Source organism: Erinaceus europaeus, chromosome 16, assembly GCF_950295315.1.
Source record: "Erinaceus europaeus chromosome 16, mEriEur2.1, whole genome shotgun sequence".
In the NCBI taxonomy this organism is placed as follows: Eukaryota; Metazoa; Chordata; class Mammalia; order Eulipotyphla; family Erinaceidae; genus Erinaceus; species Erinaceus europaeus.
The window spans coordinates 4,093,677-4,118,776 of record NC_080177.1 but is presented as its reverse complement, the minus strand read 5'-3'; the positions used below and the strand labels follow the sequence as shown (position 1 = coordinate 4,118,776).

The following is a 25,100-nucleotide window of genomic DNA, read 5'->3' as shown; positions in this document are numbered from 1 at the left end:
ATGACATCAATAATAACAACAGTAACTACAACAATAAAAAAAAACAAGGGCAACAAAAGGAAAAATAAATAAATATTAAAAAAAATTTTTTTTTAAAAAAGTGAGGAAGAGACAGAGAGGCACCTGCAGACCTGCTTCGCCACTCGTGAAGCGTCCCCGCTGCAGCTGTGAGCTGAAGCAGCCCGTTCATTTCATAGAGTGCCAGCTGGCACGGCCGCCTTGTTTGGACGTGAGGATGAATGAAGTGAGCCTACTCTCACAAGAAAAACAGCCATCCATATTGGTTGGCACTGATAGGTTGGAGCTTTCAGACAGACATTATAATTCGTGAAACTTTGTATCTGTCTCCCTGAGTTTGACAGTTTACCAGCACTTGAATGACTCCCTGCACTGGGAGACCGCCCACCCAGTAGGGCACACACCTTACCAGCACAAGGCCCTGGGAGCACCGGGGTTGGCACCAAGGGAACAGTAATGGTGGAGCAGTGCTGGGCTGTTTCTCCTCTCTCTGTCTCTTCCTCCTCAAATTAAAAAGAATGAGATAATTAAGTGATATGGGTCCTGCATTCATTCCCCTGCTCTGAATTAAAAATAAGGGGCAGGGGGCCAGGGGAGTCACAGCAGAATAGCTCACTGGGAGAGTGCACCCGTTTTCCCATCCGTGCGATCAAGGCTTGGAGGAAGCTTCTGGGCTGTGGCTTCTGTGTCTGATTCTGTCTCTCTGGATGAAAAATCCAGCGCAGTGAAATCTCAGCAACAATTAAAAAGGAAAGAAGGAAGGAAGGGAGGAAGAAAAGTGTGTTCAAGAGTGGTAGTTGTAGCTAAGAATGAATATTTCTGGGAGTCAGGTGGTAACGCAGTGGGTTAAGCTCACGTGGCGCGAAGCGCAAGGACTGGTGTAAGGGTCCCAGTTCGAGCCCCTGGCTCCCCTCCTGCAGGGGAGTCGCTTCACAGGCGGTGAAGCAGGTCTGCAGGTGTCTATCTTTCTCTCCCCCTCTCTGTCTCCCCTCCTCTCTCGATTTCTCTTGTCCTATCCAACGACAGCAGCAACAACAACAATAATAATAACCACAACAATGATAAAACAACAAGGGCAACAAAAGGAGAAAAAATGGTCTCCAGGAGCAGTGGATTCACGTGCAGGCACCAAGCCCCGGCAATAACCCTGGAGGCAAAAAAAAAAAAAAAGAATTAATTCTTCTTAATTAAAACATATATATATATTTTCAAGCGTGAGAGAGAGAGAGAGAGACTAACCAGACTGCTGCTTATTTCTGGCTTATGGTGGTGCCAGGGATTAAACCTGCTGCCTCTGGGGACCTCAGGTTTAAAAAAAAATGAAAGCCTAGTTTGCTACCTCTGCCCTATCTCCCCAGCTCCCATATTCTTTTTTTAATGTTCTTTTTTTTTACTTTCTTTTTAATTTTAATTTCTATTTATTTATTCCCTTTTGTTGCCCTTGTTGTTTTATTGTTGTAGTTATTATTGATGTCGTTGTTGTTGGATAGGACAGAGAGAAATGGAGAGAGAAGGGGAAGACAGAGGGGAAGAGAAGCGACTCCCCTGCAGGTGGGGAGCTGGGGGCTTGAAGTGGGATGCTTACGCCAGTCCTTGTGCTTTGCACCATGTGCACTTAACCCGCTGTGCTACCGCCCAACTCCCTAATTTCTATTTATTTTATTTAGACAGAGATACAGAGAGACCAGAGCACTGCTCAGCTCTGGCTTATGATGGTGCTAGGGATTGAACCTGGGACTTCAGAGCCTCAGGCTCGAGGGTCTTTTGCAGAACCATTATGTTGTCTTCCCAGCCCCGGCCTCCAGATTCTTTATTCTTGAAAAATCAGCACTGATGTTTCGCTTGGGAGAGGACAGGGAAGGGTCGTCAACCCTCCTTGAGAAAAACGTAGCTGCAGAGGTAGGACTTACATGCCATCACTCATCACCTGAGGGCCTGCTGGCTCTGCCAAAGGAAAAACTGTGTGAATTTCAAGCAGGCAGATTTGTCGGGGCAGAAGCCTCCATTCAGCAGCATCCTCACCAAGAATGTGGCCCCAGGGTGACTTGGGGAGACCTCACTGCGCCTTGCTGGTTCTCCAGGAATAGCTGGTCATCTGCTGCCTTCTCCGCTCTGTTAGCGTCTGAGCTGAGAACGCGTAGAAATCTCCGCAGAGAACTTCCATGGCTGTCCATGGCCCGTGGCCGGGAGCTTGTAAGTTCACCGCACCTGCACTGGAACAGCTGTTTCGGCTGACCTTGACTGAGTGCTCAAGGGCTGAACTCGAGCGCTGACATAAGTCACCTGCAAGCCACTGAGCGTGGAGCTTCTGAGAGCATCGGCGTCTGGGTATGGTGCCAACTGCCGTGTTCTCCGAATTCCCTTTCAGTTCCTCCTTGACTTCTGTTGCCAGATATCTTGGACATGAACCAGACCTCCAGTCCAGCTCTGGTTGCAGCTCTGGTGAGTGGGAAGTGGGCGCCTGGCAGACCAGCGCTTCCCTCTCGCCTCCTGGTGGGGAAGCAAGGTTGCGGCTCACCGCGTGGGGAGGAGCTGACTTCCTCTTTCCTTGGCTGTTAAGCCGCATGTCCTTTGGGGATGTACTCAGAACTGGCTATTACCTTCTGACAGGAACTTTGTGGAAAGAAGCAATTCTGGTTTCTCCCTCCAAGAAGGAATCACTTGGTCTTTCGGAATAACACAAGATCACCCTCAATTATTTTTTTTTTTTTTAAAAAAGCAAGTGGTTTGAAGGGAGTCGGGCGGTGGCTCAGCAGGTTAAGTGCACATGGCACTAAGCACAAAGACCAGCGTAAGGATCCCGGTTCGTGTCCCTGGCTCCCCACCTGCGAGAGGGTCACTTCACTATGGAGGATAGATAGCATAATGGTTATGCAAACAGATTCTCATGCCTGAGGTTCCAGAATCCTAGGTTCAATTCCCCGCACCACCATAAGCCAGAGCTGAGTAGTGCTCTGGTAAAAAAAAAAAAAAAAAAAAAGTCATTTCACAAGCGCACAAGCGGTGAAACAGGTCTTTCTCTCCCCCTGTCTGCCTTCCCCTCCTCTGTCCTATCTAAAATCTAAAAAAAAAGAAGAAAGAAAGAAAAGGAAAAAAAAAATAGCAGGTGGTTTTCCTCAAAGTACTCACTCTTTTTCGCAACCCACAGTGAAAACTGTGCAGGCTGATCCCGCCTCATCAGCAGCAGGTGGGGACCAACTAGGTGATGCACTCAGTAAGCACTCGCGCACGGCCGTGTGTGAGGACCCAGGTCCAAGTCCTAGGCCACCACGTGGGAGCACCTGCAGGGGGAAACTTGAGATGTGTGTGTGTGTGTGTGTGTGTGTGTGTGTGTGTGTGTGTACACCTTTCTGTATCTCATAAAAATATATAAATGGAAGCGTCCCAGCCCCTCCACTTGGTGCCTGCCTCACTGTGAGGATGCTGATGCTGAGCCATTGGGGCTCCTGCAGGGCCCCTGGGGTGGTCTCAGAGCATGCTTGCACCTTGTTAACCTGATTCCCGGCATAAGCGTAGCTGAGCACTTGCAGAAGAAAACCTGGCTGTTCCCGTGGGTGGTGTCTTTCACTCTCGACTGGGAGGGGGGAGACATCGGGTTTACTATCCTTCAGGGAATTCTGGAAATCATGTCGCAACCTTGAAACTCCCCCTCCCAATGCCCTCCCCCCCCCCCATGTGTAATTGCAGCTGGCAGGGAAATGAATGGCCCTGGCTGTCCTGTCCCCCTCCCCCATCCCCAGTCAATGCCATGAGCACGGCGTCTGTCTCGGCTTGAGAGGAAGGGTCACGAGCTGGTGAAGGGCATAAGCTGGCAGGACAGCCCCTGTGAGTCTGTGTCCAGGCTCTGATTTGACCTTCCTGGCCCCTTCTGTCCTGGGCACCACAGTGGCACATGTGAGTGTCCAGTGACTGAGTGTTTATCACAGCTCACACGGCTGCTAAGTCCTTTAATGACCTTTTCTGGGCCTGCAGGGTCAGCGGGTCAGGGACTGAATCCAGGTCACCGGCAGTTTGCTCCCTGATCTCCCAAAAGCAGGGTTCTTGATGAGAGCATGTCTGTCTCAGTCTGTTTCTCTCTCTCTCTCTTTCTCTCTCCTTCTCCCCCTCTGTCTCTTTTTTCCCCTCGGGACTTAGCTCCCCCTCAGCCATGGCATGGCCCAGGAAGAAAAGCAGACAGCTCTGGGGTGGCCATAGGAGGTTTGGGCAGATCTTGGTGCAGCAAAGAGGCCTTGAGGGGATTGCTCTGGTGAGTGGGAGAGAGGAGGACGCTGAGCAAGGGGAAGTGGACACACTGGCGGGACCTGACCTCTGTTCTCAGAGGTGATGCTGGCAGCAACCCACAGCCTCTGTCTCGAATGTCCCCTCTCTAGGAGCCCTGAAGGACGAAAACCCAGAGAGGGCTTAACAACTTAGCACTAGACTCCAGCACCTCCCACGAGCTGTGGACTAGAGTCCAGTTCATATTCTCTCTTCTGTTGTTTTTTTTTTTTTTAATTTTTTTATCTTTATTTAGTTGCTGGATAGAGACAGTCAGAAATTGAGAGGGAAGGGGGTGATAGAGAGGGAGAGAGACAGAGACAGAGAGACACCTGCAGCCCTGCTTCACCATTTGTGAAGCTTTCCCCCTGCAGGTGAGGGCCAGGGGCTCGAAACTGGGTCCCCGCACACTGTAACGTGCACTCAACCAGGTGCGCCACCACCTGGCCCCCTCTCTTCTGTTTTTATCTTCAAAGCTTTGCATAGAAAATTTAAAGGAGGGGAGTCGGGCTGTAGCGCAGCGGGTTAAGTGCAGGTGGTGCAAAGCACAAGGACCAGCATAAGGATCCCGGTTCGAACCCCGGCTCCCCACCTGCAGGGGAGTCGCTTCCCAGGCGGTGAAGCAGGTCTGCAGGCGTCTGTCTTTCTCTCCTCCTCCCTGTCTTCCCCTCCTCTCTCCATTTCTCTCTGTCCTATCCAACAATGACAACAACAATAATAACTACAACAATAAAACAACAAGGGCAACAAAAGGGAATAAATAAAATAAAAATAAATATTTAAAAAAAAAGAAAATTTAAAGGAGGGAGTTGGGCAGTAGCACAGTATGTGTTAAGCGCAGGTGGCACAAAGTGCAAGGACAGGTGTAAGGATCCTGGTTCAAACCCCCGGCTCCCCACCTGCAGGGGAGTCGCTTCACAGGCGGTGAAGCAGGTCTGCAGGTGTCTGTCTTTCTCTCCTGCCCTCTGTCTTCCCCTCCTCTCTCCATCTCTCTCTGTCCCATCCAATAGCAGTGACATCAATAACAACAACAATAATAACTACAACAATAAAACTACAAGGGCAACAAAAGGGAATAAATAAATACATATTTTTTAAAAAAAAGAAAGAAAATTTAAAGGAACTCTCGGGAACTCTCCCAAATCAGTCGCCAAATCAAATTATAAAAATGCCCGATTTTAGCGGCTGGGGAGACAGCATCGACTCTCCTAAGACCCTGAGGTCCTAGGTGCAGCCCTAGCACTACCATCAGCCAGAGCTGAGCAAGGCTCTAGGCTTCTCTCACTCTGTATCTTTTTTTGTTGTTGTTGTTGCCTCCAGGGTTATTGCTGGGGCTCAGTGCCTGCACCATGAATCCACTGCTCCTGGAGGCTATTTTTCCTCCTTTTGTTGCCCTGGTGGTTTTATTGTTGTTGTTGTTATTGTTGTTTTTATTGCTGTCGTTGTTGTTGGATAGGACAGAGAGAAATGGAGAGAGGAGGGGAAGACAGAGAGGGGGAGAGAAAGACAGACACCTGCAGACCTGCTTCACCGCCTGTGAAGCGACTCCCCTGCAGGTGGGGAGCTGGGGGTTCGAACCAGAATCCTTGTGCCAGTCCTTGTGCTTTGTGCCACGTGTGCTACCGCCCGACACCCACACTCTGTATCTTTTTCTCTCATTAAAATAAAAACAAAATCTGTTTTTAGAAAATACCTGATTTTCTTTTTTGTATTTATTTTTTATTATTTTTAGTTATAAAATAAAAAATACTGACAAGACCATAGGATAAGAGGGGTACAGTTCCACACAATTCCCACCACTAGAGTTCTATATCCCATCCTCTCAATGGGAAGGGTTCCTGATGTCTTGGAGTTTAAGAAGACAACAGATAGATATTGTTATAACCAAGTTATGTGGAAATTTGGTTGACTTTGAAAATCTCATTGTTAGGATTTGCTGTATACAAGACCCCACCATAATTTATGTCATTTAATGTTGCATCTTATATAGTGACATAATCAGTCGCTTCTGGCCTAAGATTATAGGTGATTAGGCATTTCAAAGAAAAATTCATTATTAGAAATTTATTAACAATTTAAACCCACTGTTAAAATTCAATCAGGTTACCAATTTTTTTTTAATAATTTATTTCTTTATTGGGGAATTAATGTTTTACATTCAACAGTAAATACAATAGTTTGTACATGCATAACATACCCCAGATTCCCATTTAACAATACAACCCCCACTATGTCATTCATCAACTTTCATGGACCTGTATTCTCCCCACCCACCCACCCACCCCAGAGTTTTTTACTTTGGTGCAATACTCCAATTCCATTTCAGGTTCGACTTGTGTTTTCTTTTCTAATCTTGTTTTTCAACTTCGGCCTGAGAGTGAGATCATCCCATATTCATCCTTCTGTTTCTGACTTATTTCACTCAACATGATTTTTTCAAGGTCCATCCAAGATCGGCTGAAAACGGTGAAGTCACCATTTTTTACAGCTGAATAGTATTCCATTGTGTATATAGACCACAACTTGCTCAGCCACTCATCTGTTGTTGGACACCTGGGTTGCTTCCAGGTTTTGGCTATTACAAATTGTGCCGCCAAGAACATATGTGTACACAGATCTTTTTGGATGGATGTGTTGGGTTCTTTAGGATATATCCCCAGGAGGGGAATTGCAGGGTCATAGGGTATGTCCATTTCTAGCCTTCTGAGAGCTCTCCAGACTGTTCTCCACAGAGGTTGGACCCATTGACATTCCCACCAGCAGTGCAGGAGGGTTCCTTTGACCCCACACCCTCTCCAGCATTTGCTGCTGTTACCTTTTCTGATGTATGACATTCTCACAGGAGTGAAGTGATATCTCATTGTTGTCTTGATTTGCATTTCTCTGACAATCAGAGACTTGGAGCATTTTTTCATGTGTTTCTCGGCCTTTTGGATCTCTTCTGTGGTGAATATTCTGTCCAAGTCCTCCCCCCATTTTTGGATGGAGTTATTTGTTGTCTTGTTGTTGAGTCTGGCAAGCTCTTTATATATGTTGGTTATTAAACTCTTATCTGATGTATGTCATGTAAAGATCTTCTCCCATTCTATGAGGGGTCTCTTGGTTTGGATAGTGGTTTCTTTTGCTGTGAAGAAGCTTTTTAATTTGATGTAGTCCCATAGGTTTATACTTGCCTTAGTCTTCCTTGTAATTGGATTCGTTTCATTGAAAATGTCTTTAAAACTTATGTAGAAAAAAGTTCTGCCAATATTTTTCTCTAAGTATCTGATAGTTTCTGGTCTAACATCCAAATCCTTGATCCACTTGGAATTTACTTTTGTATTTGGTGAAATACAGTGGTTCAGTTAGATTCTTCTGCATGTTTCAACCCATTGTTTCCAACACCATTTGTTGAAGAGACTCTGCTTTCCCCATGTAATAGTCTGGGCCCCTTTGTCAAAGATTAGATGTCCATAGGTGTGGGGCCTCATTTCTGGGCTCTCAATTCTATTCCACTGGTCAGTGTGTCTGTTCATGTTCCAGTACCAAGCAGTTTTGATGACAATGGCCCTATAATACAGTTTGAGATCTGGGAGTGTGATGCCTCTGGTTCTGTTCTTTTTTCTCAAGATTGTTTTGGCAATTCTAGGTCTTTTCTGGTTCTAGATAAACATTTGTAGCATTTTTTCTATTCTCCAAAAAAATGTGCTTGGGATCTTGATGGGGATAGCATTAAATTTGTAGATGGCTCTGGGTAATATATTCACTTTGATGATGTTAATTCTTCCAACCCATGAACATGGAATATCTTTCCACTTCTTTGTGTCTTTTTCAATTTCTTTGAGTAGTGACTCATAATTTTCAGTATACAAGTCTTTCACTTCTTTGGTTAGGTTTACTCCTAGATATTTTATTGTTTTTGTTACTATAGAAAAAGGAACTGATTTCTGGATTTCAATTTCTTCTAACTTAGTGTTTGCATAGAGGAATGCCACTGACTTTTGAATGTTAATTTTATAGCCTGACACATTACTGTATTGCCTGATGATTTCCAAAAGCTTCTTGCTGGATTCCTTAGGTTTTTCCATGTATACTATCATGTCATCTGCAAATAAGGAGAGTTTGACTTCTTCTCTTCCAATCTGTATGCCTTCAATTCCTTGCTCCTGCCTGATTGCTATGGCAAGAACTTCCAACACTATGTTGAATAGTAATGGTGATAGTGGGCAGCCCTGTCTAGTACCTGATCTGAGGGGAAATGCTTCCAGTTTTTCACCATTGAGTATGATGTTGGCTGCAGATTTGCTATATATAGACTCCACTATCTTCAGGAATTTTCCATCTATTCCCATTTTTTATAGTGTTTTGATCATAAGGGATGTTGTATTTTGTCAAAGGCTTTCTCTGCATCTATTGATATGACCATGTGGTTTTTGGTCTTGCTTTTGTTGATGTGGTGGATCACATTGATTGATTTACGTATATTAAACCAACCTTGCATGCCTGGGATAAACCCCACTTGGTCACGATGAACAATCTTTTTGATATACTGCTGTATCCGGTTGGCTAGAATTTTGTTCAATATTTTTGCATCTACGTTCATCAGAGATAATTGGTCTGTAGTTTTCTTTTTTGGTTGTGTCCCTGTCTGCTTTTGGTATCAGGGTGATGTTGGCTTCATAGAAGCTGGCAGGGAGTATTCCAGTGTCTTCAATCTTCTGGAAGACTTTTAAAAGTAGAGGTATTAGTTCTTCTTTGAAAGTTTTGTAGAATTCATTTGTAAAACCATCTGGTCCAGGACTTTTATTTTTGGGAAGATTTTTGATAACTGTTTCAATTTCATTAGCTGTGATGGGCCTGGTCATGTTATCCACTTCCTCTTTACTTAGTTTTGGAAGTTGGTAGGTATCTAGGAAATCATTCATTTCTTCCAGGTTCTCTAGCTTGGTGGCATATAGTTGTTCATAGAAGCCTCGCATGATATGTTGAATTTCTGCAGTGTCTGTTGTGATATCTCCTCTTTCATTTACTATCCGATTTATTTGGGTCTTCTCCCTTTTTTGTTTTGTGAGTCTGGCTAAAGGTTTGTCGATTTTGTTTACTCTTTCGAAGAACCAACATTTACTTTCATTGATCTTTTGTATGGTTTTCCTATTCTCAATGTTATTTATTTCTGCCCTAACTTTAGTGATTTCTGTCCTTCTGGTTGCTTTAGGATTCCTTTGTTGTTCTTCTTCTAGGTCTTTAAGATGTGCAATCAGGCTGCTTATTTGTGCCTTTTCTTGTTTCCTAATGTGTGCTTGTATAGCTATGAACTTCCCTCTTAGGACTGCTTTAGCTGTGTCCCAAATATTTTGATAGCTTGTGTCTTCATTTTCATTGAACTCTCGAAACATTTTGATTTCTTCCTTGATTTCCTCTTTGACCCAGAAGTTGTTAAGAAGTGTACTGTTGAGCTTCCACATTTTGGGACTGTTACTAATCTTTTGTTGATTGTTAAGTGTTAGTTTAATTCCACTGTGGTCTGAGAAGATGCTTGGGATGATTTCAGTGCTCTTGAATTGGCTGATGCTGTCTTTGTGGCCTAACATATGGTCTATCCTTGAGAATGATCCATGTGGATTTGAGTAAAATGTGTATTCCAGTTTCTTGGGATGAATGACTCTGAAAATGTCCAATAGTTCTAGTTTATCTATCTCTTCATTTAGCTCCCTTATGTCTTTACTGATTTTCTTCTTAGATGATCTGTCAAGTTGAGATAGTGGGGTGTTGAAGTCCCCTACTATGATTGTGTTACTGTTAATATATTGCTGTAGCTCTTTCAGTAGAAGTTTGATGTATTTAGATGGCTTCTCATTGGGTGCATAGATATTAATAATTGTTAAGTCCTCTTGATTGACTGATCCTCTGAGCATTAAGTAGTGTTCATTCCTATCTTTTTTAATCTTATCTATTTTAAAGTCTATCGTGTCAGATATGAGAATAGCTGTTCCTGCCCTTTTTTGTGGGCCATTGGCTTGTATGATAGTTTTCCATCCTTTCACTTTAAGTTTGTGTTTGTCTTGTTGAGTTAGGTGAGTTTCCTGTAGACAACATATTGTTGGGTTGTGTTTTCTGATCCATCTTCCTACTCTGTGTCTTTTAATAGGTGAATTCAGGTCATTGACATTTATTGATATCAAAGATTGAAGATATTTTAACGCCATTCTTGTAGAGTTTTAGAGTGTTTTGATATATGTCCTATTTGTGGTGGTCTGGTTGTTTATAGGAGACCTTTCAGAACTTCTTTCAGGGCAGGCTTGGTGATGGTTGCTTCCTTCAACTGTTGCTTGTCTGAGAAGGTTTTGATGCTTCCATCTAGTCTGAATGACAGTCTAGCAGGATATAGTATTCTTGGCTGAAAGTCTTTCTCATTGAGCACTCGATAGATATCTTGCATTCTCTTCTGGCCTGTAGTGTTTGTATGGAGAAGTCTGCTGCTAATCTTATGGGTTTTCCTCTGTAGGTGACTCTTTGTTTTTCTCTTGCAGCCTTGAGGAGCCTTCCTTTATCCTTATTCCTTTCCATTCTAAGTATGACATGTCTTGGTGTCTTTAGGTCTGGGTTAATTCTGTTTGGGACCCTCTGGGCTTCTTGAATCTTTATGTCTTTGGTGTTGTCTAGACTAGAGAAATTTTCAGCTATTATAGCCTGGAGAATGCTTTCTTCCTCTCCTTCTCTTTCTTCCTCTGGTAAGCCAATAATGCGTATATTGTTTCTTTTGAAGTTATCCCATAGGACTCTGTTGTTGTTTTCAGCATCTCTTAATCTCTTTTCGAGATCTCTTACTTCTTTTTTAGTTGTCTCTAATTCATCCTCAATCTTGCTAATTCTGTCTTCAGCCTCATAGATTCTATTCTCTCTGCCCTCTACTGCTTTCTGGAGTTCATCTATTTTGTTGCCCTGCTCTGATACTGTTTTAGCTTGTTCAGCTAGTTGCCTTCTTAGCTCAGCGATTTCAGCTTTCAGCTCTCTAATAACCATGAGATATATTAGAATTTTCTTCCATATTCTCATTTGTTGTTCCTGCATTTCTGATTACAATTTTTTCAAATTCTTTACTCACTCCTGTTATTATTTCCTTAGCTAATGTTTGGATGTTGAACTCGTTGTTTTGTGCTTCACCCTCTGGAGGACTTTTAGCTGGACTCTTGTCCTGGTTCGAGTGTCCAATATTTTTTCTTGTTGTTTTAACCATTTTATATATTATGTTATGAGTTCCCTTTATCAGTACTTTTCAAATTATTGATCACTATTGCCTGGATTGACTTGTGTCTAAGTAATTTAATTAAAGGGTTTACCATGGTGGAAGTTAACAGTTTTTTCAATCCCTGAGTTGGAGCTCAGTGGTGTAAAAGCCTCTTTTTTTTTTCTTCCCTGTAGACTATGGGAGCCTGAGGGCTTTTAAACTATCAATAGGCTTCTTAGCTTAATCACTGACTCCTGACCAAGAGATAAAGCAGGGTGTGGCAGAGATAATCCAGTGGTTATGCAAAGAGACTTTCACAGCCCCTCAGCTATGCCACCGAGGTATACGTCTTCTCCTGAGTTTCCCGGTTAGATCTCTGTCCCCTGGTGTCCCTCCCTGTTGCTGCTCCAGATTCTGAGGGTAGTAGCAATGGAAACTCAGAGTTGCACTTGGTGAGTCTCTGGGGAGTCCTTTCCTCCCTTCAGCTGTCCCCTTGTTGTGGAGCAGACTGGAGGTGGTGTCTCCCTGATATACTGTTGAACTGTTAGCAGTCACTTAATCTCTCCTTAGGCCCCTCTCTCCTCTCTGTCACCAGCCACGCGTGTTTGTACTCACGGTGATTTACTGGGTTCCTGTGGTCATTCTAGTCCTGTCTTGTTTCGGTCCGGGTGGTCTCCTTTGGTATTCCTAGTTGATCCGGGAGAGGAGAAGAGAGGAGAGGAGAGGAGAGAAAGCGATCTGCTGCTCGTAGCTCCGCCTCTGGAAGTCGAATCCAGGTTACCAATTTGAAAACCTTAAGTGCTTAGATTGAAGGAATATATACTCAGAACTGGGGTCTATGCATCAAAAAGTTTGAGGCATTCAATCTCTTTTTCCCCCTTTCACATTGATTAAATAGTGATTTATAAGACTATAGGTTAATAAGAGTGGATATTAGTACCATTCCCACCACCAAAGGTCTGTGTCCCTATCCTCACCCCCATACAGTGAAGCTGAAAAGCTACCCCCCCTCCTCCCAGATTTTTTTCTTTATTTTTTTATTTCATTTAATTTATTTTACCTGCAGTGTTATTGCTGGGACTCAGTGCCTGTACTACAAATCCACTGCTCCTAGAGGCTATTTTTTCCCTTTTGTTGCCCTTGTTTGTTTATTGTTGTTGTTACTGCTGTCGTTGTTGGATAGGACAGAGAAAATGGAGAGAGGAGGGGAAGGCAGAGGGGGAGAGAAAGACAGACACCTGCAGACCTGCTGCTGCGCTATAGCCTGCGCCCCCCGAGTTTTTTACTTTGATGCAATACTCCAAACTCAGTTACATTCTACTTTGTATTTCCCTTTCTGTTATTCTTTCTCAACTTCTGTTTATGAGTAGGATTGTCCCATACTTGCCAGAAAATACTTGATTTTCCAGGATGCAAAGACATCTTTTGGGCGTTGGCTGTGTTGCCAAAGATTGATTTTACAGGCTTTTGTTTTCATTAACCTTTGTGGAGAAGAGCAGGGCTGGCTGGTCTGGGACAGTGTGGCCCCAGAGGGAGGTGGGCTGCAGGTGGGGATCTTTTCAGGCAGTGGACCATTCCAAAACCAGACTTCTTGGGCAGAGCTGCCTCCTGTCCTGATGGTGTGAGACTGCAGTGAGGGTCCACTCAGCCTTGACTCTTTTTTTTTCTTTTTTGTCATTCATAGTTCATTACAAGAGTGTAAGTTTACAATGTATAGTTCCACGCCATACCCACCACCAAAGTTATCCCCACCCTTTCACCCCACAAAGGACCCCCAGAGTCCTCATAAGCCTAACAGTTTGCTTGCTTCTATTTTGTATGGATTTTTTTCTTTTCTTTCTTTTTTTTTTTTTTTGGCAAGTTCATGTGAATCAGATCTCTACATTCCACCCCTTTATTTACTTCACTAAGCATCATCCCCTCCAGTTCCATCCATTTTGTATTTTTATCCCAAAGAACACAATGTCATCTTTTTTTTTTCATTGCAGAATAGTGTTCCATGGAACATCTATCCCATAACTTCTTTAGTCAGTCATCTGTTGATGGGCATTTAGGCTGCGCCCACTCTTGCCTGTTGTGAATAATGCAGCTGTGAACACGGGTGCATGTGTTCCTCCCTTCTAGTTAGTGTTTGAGCACTTGGCATCCTGGGAGCCCCACAGATGGAGGAGCTGTCCCTCTCTCTCTCTCTCTCTCTCTCTCTCTCTCTCTCTCTCTCTCTCTCTCTCTCCTGCTCTCTCCCTCTCTCTATCTGTTTGAAGCTTTACAAGTGGAAGTGAAAAAAAGAGAGGGGCTGGCGCCCCTGGCTGAGCACACATGTTACAGTGCACAGGACCCAGGTTCAAGCCCCCAGTTCCCACCTGTAGGGAGAAAGCTTTACAAGTAGTGAAGCAGGGCTGCAGGTGTCTCTCTCCCTCTCTGTCTCCACCTTCCTCTCGATTTCTGGCTGTCTCTATCAAATAAAGATAATAAAAACAAAACAAAAAAAAAGTTGACTTTGGGGTGATGGAACTGTGCCTGCATAAGGCTTTGGGTCTTCAGTGCCAAAAGGGAAAAAAAAAAAGATTTTCCAATGAGACACATTTGCATATACTTCAGCCACACTTGGTGAAAGAGGAAGAAGACTGGTGAGAACTGAAACTTCTGCTAACCCGGGGAGCACCCAGCCAGAGCACTCGGCTGGTTTATTTTCCTGGGGAGCACTCAGTAAGAGCATTTGGATGGCATGCTTACCCAGGGAGCACTCAAGCTTGACCTCGAAAGGCAGGTGCCTTGTGCGTCTAGGGCCTGCCGTCACCTGGGAGGAGTGTGGATGGAACAGGAGGAGGGGACGGGAGCCAGCAGAGCAGGGGTTCCTCAGTGTGCCCTCTCGCCTTACCTGCCCCCTCTCTCCCCTCAGATGGAGTCTCCTGTGGCCGCACCGGCCGTGCTCCCGCTACACCTGCTGGTGCCTGTGGTCAGCGCTGACATCGCGTCCCCCTGTGAGCAGATCATGGTCCGCACCCGCTCGGTTGGGGTCAACACGTGTGACGTGGCCCTGGCCACCGAGCCGGAGTGCCTGGGCCCCTGTGAACCTGGGACCAGTGTCAACCTCGAGGGCATCGTGTGGCAGGAAACGGAAGATGGTAAGTGGCGCGCCTCCACCAGGAAGCCCCCCCGCCCCATGGGCTGTCAGGGTGCCGAGCACAGGACAAGCTGCATTGGAACTTCTGGTCTCCAGAGCCCCATTTTTAATTCCTTCTCTGAGTTGTGGGGGGGGGGGGAGAGGGAGAGACAGACATACTGGAGAGATGTCCTGGCATCATCCCTGGAGCCTTGTGCCCAGTAAGGCTCATCCTCTCCAGGGTGGACTATTTCCTGGGCCCCAGCCAGTTTTTACTCTGAATCTTTAAGAGACAGAGAGTTGAGAGGAAGACACATCAAAGTGTCATGTCACGGTGGTGCCTGGGGCCTCTCTTGCAGGATATGCGCCCCATCCCTGAGCCACCTCTCAGGGGAATTCAGATATCAAGGGAGTTTGGTGTCGGGCTGGACGACAAAAATAGGAAAGGAGGGGCCAGGCAGTGGTGCACCTGGTTGAGTGCACACATTACCATGCACAAAGACCCGGGTTCAAGCCCCCCCATGCCCACCTGTAGGAGGAAGCTTCACTAGCGAAGCAGGTTTGCAGGTGTCTCTGCCACTCTATCTCCCCCTCCGGTATCAATTTCTCTCTGTCTCCATCTAGTAAATAAAGGGGAGGAAGGAAGGAAGCCACTGTGAGCCCCTAGGAAATGGGGAGGAGGGGAGCAGGCATCAGATACTCCCTGACAGTCCGCGCCCATCTTTGTGATCACCACTGGCCTGCTCCCTTGCCAGTGAGAACAGAATCTCTTCTGTTTGGGAAGATAGTAAACCTTTAAATTAAAAAAAAAAAAAAAAAAAAGCGCGTCAAGGCACTTAAGCCAGTATTCCGGGCCCCTCAGCCCCCTCTGCTACACTCTGGTTTCAGCACACGTGGCCTTTGCTGCCAAGCTCCAGTCTCTGTGGTGCTGAGAGAGGCCTCCCACCCACTCCTGGGAGCCAGCAGCCAGACTCGGCCTCACCCCACCCCCAGGGAGCCGAGACCCCAGGCTGGGCGCAGGCCCACCTGTCAGTCCACCTGCTTCGGGTCCTGCTCCTCAGAGTATTCAGGTCTGCCGCGCCCTCAGCACTAATGTGCTGCAGGGTAAAAATTCTGCCTTCTGGGATGGAGACGGAGAGAGGGCTCACCAGGCCCGGGGCCTGCCTTGCCATGATTGCGGCCTGGGTTCGAGGTCGGCACCACGTGGGCCGTGCTGATCCACCTAAGGGAGTGTCATTGCCTTGGCGTCTCTCCAGTGAGCTAAAGTGACCCCGGCTGGAGACGCCTCCCCATTACCTGATGACTGTTTGTCAGTGTTGGAGACCCCCTGGGTCATAACACCTGTTACTGACACAGCTTCTGCTCTGCTGTAAGACAAAGGAAAAGGAAGGCTGCCTATCTGCAGCCACGCTGTTCCCCTCTGGCTACGGTTTCTGTCCTCTGAAGGGCATCAGGTGGATGACATAAGCAGTTGGGCCACCAGCCCTCCCCCCCAAGGCAAAGGCCCCAAGCTGCACAGTGACAAACACCGTCGCCCACTCACAGACTACGGGATGCCTGGTGTGGACAGAATGTGTTCCCACTGCGAGAGGGCCACGCGAGTGTGCTCTGGGGTCCCGCATTAACTGTCACAACGCGTGTGCGCCCTGCAGACATGCTTTTGGTGTCTCTCCTTCCACACTCTGACGTAGTGCAGACTTTTGTTCTTACCTAGCGAGAGATGTCTGTTCAGGGTCACACCCAGCCACCATGGTGGTGTGTCCACTCATTCTCCTGGCAGCTTTCACGCCTGCTGACAAGCGTCAGAGTTAGTCTTTCTCAGTGCTGGGACATGTTGGAACCCAGGACCCCAGCAGCAGCCACGTGTGCCCACCGTAGACCCTAAGAGTGAAACCCTGCAGTCCCGCATGACTCTGGAGCCTTAGGCATGGCAATCTCTTGGCATAACCATTATGCTACCTCACCCACTAGTTCTTATTTATTTACGAACCAGAGCATCACTCTGCCACACTCAGTGCTGGGGATCAGACCTGGGACCTCATGCTTGAAAGTTCAATGCCCATTTAAACCCTGAATTCCCTAAGGAGGAGGGGACACAGTTACTGACTTTTCCAGAGCTATTTTTCTTCTTTTTTTTTATTATGTTGTATTTGAATGAGCGACTCAGACGGACCCCCCCCCCCCCAACCCCCAGCTTTCTCTGTTAGGGACTGGAGGGAGAGGCAGGCTGGGCAGGTAGCTGATCCGGATTTCATTCAGGTGCCTGTGTTTGAGTGAGATTAGCGGCAGGCGGACCGCACACTTAAGTGCTTCCCCAGGAGTAGGGGATGGGCACACAGTAAGCCAGTCGCCTGGAGTTCCTGCTCCTGGCCAGTTGTGAGGGGGAGTTTGTGTTTGATCCGTGGTCCTGCGCTCGCTCTCGTCGCCAGACCCTGTATTTCCTCAGGCGCTGCTGCCTTGGCCTTCTCCACAGTAACGAGCTGGTGTGGAAGCAAGTTGTTCTCCCCTCCTGCAAGCTGCTTAGGGTGTCTTTTAAGAACGGGGGTGGGGAGTGGGCGGTGGCATATCCGCTTCAGCACACGTTTTAACAAGTGAAAGGACCTGGGTTCGAGTCCCTGCTTGCCAGCTGCAGGGAGTTCACTTCAGGAGCGGTGAAGTAGGTCTACAGGTATCTGTCTTTTTCTCTTATCTCCCTGTTCTCTCTTAATTTCTCTGTCCTATCTAATAAAAAAATAATAAGGAAAAAAAAAAAGGAAAAAATGGCTGCCAGGAGCAGTGGATTCGTAGTGCCAGTACCGAGCCCCAGCGATAACCCTGAAGGTGGCAAAAAAAAAAAAAAAAAGATGAAAGGTGGGGAGACAGCATAATGGTTCTGCAGAAGACTTTCCTGCTTGAGGCTGTGATGTCCCAGGTTCAATCCCCAGCACCACCATCAGCCAGAACTAAGTGCTCTGGGAAAATAAATGAGTAAATAAATAAATCTGGGGGGAGGCTGGGTGGTGACACACCTGGTTGAGGGCACATATTACAATGTACAGGAACCCAGGTTCGAACCCCCAGTCCCCACCTGCAGAGGAAAAGCTTTACAAGTGGTGAAGCAGAGCTGCAGGTGTCTCTTTCTCCCTCTCTGTCTCCCCTTCCCTTTCGATTTCTGGTTGTCTCTATCCAGTAAAGATTAAAAGAGGGAGCTGGGCAGTAGCACAGTGGGTTAATCACAGGTGGAGCAAAGCGCAAGGACCAGCACAAGAATCCTGGTTCGAGCTCCCGGCTCCCCACCTGCAGAGGAGTCGCTTCACAAGCGGTGAAGCAGATCTGCAGGTGTCTGTCTTTCTCTCCCCCTCTCTGTCTTCCCCTCCTCTTTCCATTTCTCTCTGTCCTATCCAGCAACAATGAGATCAGTAACTACAACATTAATAACTACAATAAAACAACAAGGCAACAAAAGGGAATAAATAAATAAAATACTTGAAAATGTTTATTAAAAAGATTAAAAGAAATAATGGATAAAAATAAATTTTTAAATGATGTGACATAGAAGACTGCTACCAAGTAATTTTCTACCCCCCTGCTGAACTCACAACCAAATGAAATATTTTAATTTTTTAATTTTGGACTGGGGAGATAGCATCACAGTTCTGCAAAAGCCTTTCAAGCCTGAGGCTCTGAGGTCCTAGGTTCAGTCCCCGGCACCACCATAAGCCAGAACTGAGCAGGGTTCTGGTATTTCTCTCTCTCTCTCTCTCTCTCTCTGTATCTACTCTTTCTAATTAAAATAAAATAAAATATTTTTGAAAAAAATTTAAAATTTTTATTAGAGTGTGCACCAAAGCATCACTTTGACACACGCAAGGCCAGGGCTCAAACTCCGGACCTCATCCTTGCAAGCCCAGCATGATAGATACTGGCATCACCTCCAGGGCGGCCCAGATGAGACTTCAGATTTTATTTATTTAATTAATTAACTTATTTTTACAGAGCTCTGCTAAACTCGAATCTGGGGTGCTGGGGATTGAATCTGGGGTGCTGGGGATTGAACCTGGGCCCTTTGGTGCCTCAGGCAGGAGACTCTTTCTGTAGAGCCACTGTGCTGTGTCCCCGCCCCCACCTCACCCCCACGTGAGAAGTGTGACCCTGAGTCTGTTACTGAACAGGCCTTCTCTGCCTGTTGCTTGTTGGAGCCCCATCACCCGGACCTTTCGGCTGTTAGCCTGCTCCTTAAAACGACTCCCAGAATCAAGCACCCACGTGAAAGCAGCCCCCACTGCTGCCGCATTAGCTGCTAGATTGGGCCTCAGCTCTGGAGGCGGGGCGGCCGGCCGGGCACCAGCCCAGGTGCGTTCATCGTGCGTCTCTACCAGTTTGAGGCCTTTTGGACAATAAGAGACGTGTGTGCGGGCCTTTCCTCTCCACAAGGGGACACACTTGCCATGTGGAGAAATGCCGTGTTCTGGAACCTTCTTCCTTCCCCACCCCACCCCACCCCACCCCCAGCTAAGCCCTACAAAGGTCCTCAGTTTGTACTGCTGACGGTGGAATCCGTGTCAGCCTGCCAGTAACTGTGCACCAGGACCATCACAGTCTGTTCTTTTTTTTTTTTTTTTTTTGTCTGGCCGGCAAGCATTTTGCCAGGGTCTGTGCCCTTTGCAGTCACGTGGAGAGAGGGAATTGTGCACGGGGGGCACTTTGTTTATCCAGGCCACAGTGCAGCATTCCAGTGTTGGGTGAGCAGAGGACCGTTTTCTCAGGTATTAACTGGCTGTGGAGGGGTCGATGTGTATGACGCAGTGCTGTCCTCCTGCTTCTGTGTCCTGGCAGGCTCACCCACAGGTGAGGGCACCCAGCTGCTTGTACCAGGAGTCTTCTCTGAGACCTCCCCCACCACACCACACCCCTCCAGGCCACAGACAGCTGTGCCCCCAGTCTCCCTTTCTGCCCCCTCTGCCTCCATCCGGGACTCAGTGCTGGTGGGGGACTGAGGTGCCCATATGTTCCTGCAGATGCTCCCTGCACCCTCCCCACTCACACCAGTGCACAGACAGCCAGTCCTCCTCCTCTGGAAAGAAATCCAAGCCAGACAGAGCCCACTCGCTATGTGCTGGCGGCTAGAACGGCCGTGGGCAGACGCGTGAGGTTTGGGAAGACAGAGAGGCCAGAGGAGGAAGTGGCCCAAGGAGCCTCTGGCTTCCAGAGATGGAGGCAGTTTGAACAAGATTGTGGCACCAGTGTTGGGGGCAGTGTGCTTGGTCTCCCCCCCCCCCCCCACACACACACACACTGGCAGCTCCTCTAACCAAGCGGAGGAAATGCCACCTCCAGGGCATCTTTGATAGTAGTGCATTTGTTAATTTCGTGTGGAGAGAGAGAGAGAAAGCAGACTCCCAGTCACATCTGGAGCCTCAAGCATGCTTTCCCCACTGACCCACCGCCACAGGCACCAAGGGCATCTTTTTGGAAGGTGGAAAGCTTTTTAAAGATTCATTCATATGATCCAGCCTTTTTAAAAACACAAACTTCTGTGAAACAAGTAGAGTAGCAGGACTCGTGTATGAGGCCAGGCTTTAAATCCCAGCCCTGCATATGCCAGAGGGGTGCTCTGGTCTGTCTCTCATATGGGGAATACATCTTTAAAAAAATATTTCATTTATTTATTAATATGAGGGATAGGAGGAGAGAGAGAGAGAAAGAACCAGACATCGCTCTGGTACATGTGCTGCCGGGGAACAAACTTAGGACCACAGGCTTGAGAGCCCAGTGCTTTATCCACTGTGCCCTCCCGGGCCACAGGAATAGATCTTTTTACCAGACTTTTGCCTCTAGTTGAGGGTCTTAGGAGCCAATGTGAGTAGTATCAAATGCCTTCGATGGCTGTTGCTAATTCTGCAATATTTTGAGTTTTAAAGTGGACACCATGCCAGTGATCTGGCATGCCATCTGCAGATGGTGGACAGAAGTTTGTGCTTTAAAAAAGGCTGGATTATTTGAGAGTGGGAAAGAAAGAGCAAGAGCGTCCGTCTGGCACGTGAGGTGCTGGGCATCAGGCTCAGGACCTCGTGTTTGAAGGTCCAGGACTTTGACCACAGCGCCACCTCCTGGAGTGCAAGTGGACAAAATTTTGGTAAACTAGCCAGCAGTGGTGCACCAGGCTAAGCAAACGTGGTGCTGCAAGACACAGGGACCGGCGCAAGGAGCCTGGTTCAAGCCCCCGACCGGCGCAAGGAGCCTGGTTCAAGCCCCCGACCGGCGCAAGGAGCCTGGTTCAAGCCCCCGGCTCCCCACCTGCAAAGAGGTCGCTTAGCAAATGGTGAAGCAGGTCGCAGGTCTGCAGGTGTCTGTCTTTCTCTCCCCTCTCTGTCTTCCCCTCCTCTCTCCATTTCTCTCAGTCCTGTCCAACAATAACAATGGAAAAACTGGCTGCCAGGAGCAGTGGATTCGTAGTGGAGGCACCGAGCCCCAGAGATAACCCTGGAGAGAGAAAAAAAAAATTGATACACTCTAGATCAAGCAGAGAGCTGCTTGGATTTTTTTGTTTTTTCCTTTTTTAAGTGATTTAATGTTGATCTACTAAATTGTAAGATAACGGGTATAATTCCACGCCTGCCCACCACCAGAGTCCTGTGTCCCCATTCCCTTCATTGGAAACTGCAGTGGTTTTCCCAAGGTCACAGACATTATTTCTTTCCCTTTTTTTTTTTTTTTTTTTTTTTTTTTTTTTACCTCCAGGGTTCTTGCTGGGCCTCGGTGCCTGCACCATGAATCCACTGCTCCTGGAGGCTATTTTGTTTCCCCTTTTGTTGCTATCGTTGTCATTGATGTCGTTGCTGTTGGATAGGGCATAGAGAGATGGAGAGAGGAGGGGAAGACAGAGAGGGGGAAAGACAGACACCTGCAGACCTGCTTCACCTCCTGTGAAGCGACTCCCCTGCAGGTGGGGAGTCGGGCTCAAACCAGGATCCTTATGCCGGTCCTTGGATTTATAACTCTATCTCTGCCGGTCCTTGCATCTCTCTCTCTCTCTCTCTCTCTCTCTCTGCCGATCCTTGCATTTATCTCTCTCTCTCTTTTCCCCATTTTTTCTATGGCCCTCCCTTCTCTTCCTAAGTCATACCAACTCCTTCTGAGTGTCCTGCCTTTTTTCCTCCTCTCTCTGGGTCCTGATGGAGTTCAGAATGGAGCTGAGAGCCCTCTGGTCATCTTCCCGTAACATTTCTCCCTCTCTGGGAGTGTGGACCCCAATTCTTTATGGGGTGCAGAAAGTGGGAGTTCTGACTTTTGTAATTACTTCTCTGCTGGCCATGGGCTTTGTTAGGTGGATCCATCCCCCAGCCTGTTTCTGTCTTTCCCTAGTGGCATGGTGTTTATTATACAAGTTACCCAATGGAGGTATGAAATAGGGATGTGTGTACATGTGTTTAGGGCAAGGGGCTTCTGTTGTGTCATTCCAGTAGAGGAGGAACGCAGATATGTAAACCTCTCTCTGAGTTAACCTGAGTTATGCTGAGCTTTGAACCAGCGGGAGAGTAATCTCTCTCTCCTAATTCTCACTCCACCAGTGGCAACTGTTTCTCCTCCTGGTGTTTTTCAGAATTACACATTTAAACTGCAATGCCTGTGTTGGATATAACACCATGAGCACAGGCAACAGACTAAATAAATAAACAAATTGAAGTCCATCTAAATTAAAGACTCATGTTCGTCAAAAGGCCCCTCTAGGGATGAAAAAGACTGAACAGGAGAATATATTTGCATACCATTGCTCTGATAAAAGATTAATGTTTTAAATATACAAAGACCCTGTAACTCAACAACAGAAGAAAGCAGACAGCCCAATTCAGACATGAGCAAAGGACTTGAACAAACATTCTGCCAAAGAAAATATACAAATGGGACTCTGGAGACAGCATTGTAGTTCTGCAAAAGACTTTCATGACTGAGGCTCTAGGGCCCCAGGTTCAATTCCCAGCACCACCAGAAACCAGAGCTGAGCAGTGTTCCCCCTCCCTTCCCTTCCATACTTCCCCTTCCCTCCCCCCTCTTTTTACTTTTCCTCATTAAATAAATATTAAGATATATATATATTCCCACACACACAAATGGCTGCTTAGACAAGACACTCAGTGCCATTAATCATATCAGAAGTGCACATCAAAACCACAGACACCATTTCACACCTACTAAGGTGGCTATTATTTAAAAAATGGAAAAACAACAAGTGTTAGAGAGGAAGTGGAGAAATTGGAGCCTTTGTGGTTCGGCAGGTGGTGGCATAAAATGTTGTAGAAAACACTTCGGTAATTCATTAAAAAGTTCAACATAGAATTAGTACATTATCTAACAATTTCACTTCTAGGTATATACCTCCCCCAGAAAAAAATTAAAAATAGCTGTTCCAACAAAACCTGTACATGGGTGTTTGTGGAAGTTTTATTCCCAGGAATGAAAAGATAAGCACAACTCTTTGGGGGAGTCGGGCTGTAGCACAGCAGGTTAAGCGCAGGTGGCGCAAAGCACAAGGACCGGCATAAGGATCCCGGTTAGAACCCCGGCTCCCCACCTGCAGGGGAGTCGCTTCACAGGCGGTGAAGCAGGTCTGCAGGTATCTGTCTTTCTCTCCTCCTCTCTGTCTTCCCCTCCTCTCTCCATTTCTCTCTGTCCTATCCAACAACGACAACAACAATAATAACTACAACAATAAAACAACAAGGGCAACAAAAGGGAATAAATAAAATAGATATTAAAAAAAAAAAAGAAAAGAAAAAAGAAAAAAACTTTAAAAAAAAAAAGAACAACTCTTTGGGGGGTCGGGCAGTAGCACAATGGGTTAAGCGCACGTGGCGCAAAGTGCAAGGACTGGTCTAAGGATCCTGGTTCGAACCCCCGGCTCCCCACTTGCAGGGGAGTCGCTTCACAGGCGGTGAAGCAGGTCTGCAGGTGTCTATCTTTCTTTCCCCCTCTCTGTCTTCCCCTCCTCTCTCCAACAATGTCCTATCCAACAATGAATGACATCAACAACAATAATAATAACCACAACAAGACTACAACAAGGGCAACAAGGTGGGGAGGCCTTCAGGAGCAGTGGATTCATGGTGCAGGCACTGAGCCCCGGCAATAACTCTGGAGGCAAAAAGAAAAAAAGGAACAACTCTTTGTTCAACAGTGGATAACTGGAAATGGAAAATCTACCCTGTGGTTTATAATGGAGTATTACATGGCAGTGTAAAAGGATGGGGTCTGAGACATTCTGTAATGTGCTCCACCTTAAAAACATGCTAAGTGAAGACATAAAAGAACAAATATTATGGGGTCTAGGTAGTGGTGCACCCGGTAGAGTGCATGCTTTGTCATGGATCAAGACCAAGGAATAAGCCCCAGGCCTCTACCTGCAAGGAAGAAGCCTTATAAGAAGTGGAGCAGTGCTGCAGGTGTCTCCCCTCTCTGCCTGTTTTTCTCTGTCTCAGGAAAAAGGGATAATGAAAAGAGCAAATAAGTGATTCCACTTCTAGGAGAACAAACTTACTAGAGGCAGAATAGAGTTGGGGGGAGCAGAGGACAGAGGGAGTTATTGTTAACTGCAACAGACAGATACAGAATTTCCGAACAGAGGTTCACAGCTGCTTGGAAACAGTAGTGGGCGGTTCAAAAAGTAAGGGCTTTATTGTTGAAAATCTGAGCAGCAACAGAAGTCAAGGACCGGTGAAGAGCAAGGACCAGTAAGGATCCCAGTTCAAGCCCCCGGCTCCCCACCTGCAGGGGAGTCTCTTCTTAGGTGGTGAAGCAGGTCTGCAGGTGTTTTATCTTTCTCTCCCCCTCTCTGTCTTCCCCTCCTCTGTCCATTTCTCTCTGTCGTATCCAACAATGACATCAATAACTACAACAATAAAACAACAAGGGCAACAAAAGGGAAAATAAATAACTATTTAAAAAAAGAATAAAAATACTTGAAGTTGACTTAAAGACCCAAGTTATCTATATTTATACAAGAATATACACAGATTGGGGCTGGGCAGTGGCACACGCATTATTACCACGTGCAAAGACCCGGATTCAAGCCCCCAGTCCCCTCCTGCAGTGGAGGAAGCTTCATAAGCTGTGAAGCAGGGCTGCAGGTGTCTCTCCCTCTCTCTCTCTCTCTCTTTCTCTCTCTCTCTCCCTTCCCCTCTCAGTTTCCTCCTATTCTATCAAATAAGTAAATAAATAATAAACAGGCTACAGGAGGCAGCAGACTCACCACTGGTGATGACTGTGCTGTCAGGGCAGTAAAGTGAAGGCACTGAATGATCACACTCCAGACAGCTTACACTTGTCGGTCAGACCCAAACTGAAGGGCAGTCTGAGAAGAGTAGTCCTCTAACGCTGTGAGCTTGTGTTCAGGGGTGTCGACATAAAGGCTGGAGTATCTTTAAGTGGATGCAGATTGTTAGAGCCCAGGCCACACATGAGGCTGATTCAGATTGTGCCCACTGTCCAGGACCAGAGATCTCTCCCAGCCCCCTGGCAGCACCCTGGCCCTGCCAACCT

General features: G+C 46.6%; 1 protein-coding gene across 3 annotated transcripts in view; it reads left to right on the top strand.

Annotated features, from left to right (window-relative positions):
- ZNF609 (zinc finger protein 609) overlaps positions 1 to 25,100 on the top strand; it is a 174,952-nt gene that overhangs the window by 117,882 nt on the left and 31,970 nt on the right. For all 3 annotated transcript variants that reach the window (XM_060174321.1, XM_060174322.1, XM_060174320.1), the window contains one exon: positions 14,382 to 14,607. In XM_060174321.1, the coding sequence (XP_060030304.1) occupies positions 14,382 to 14,607 (226 nt within the window). The remainder of the gene's footprint in view (positions 1 to 14,381; positions 14,608 to 25,100) is intronic.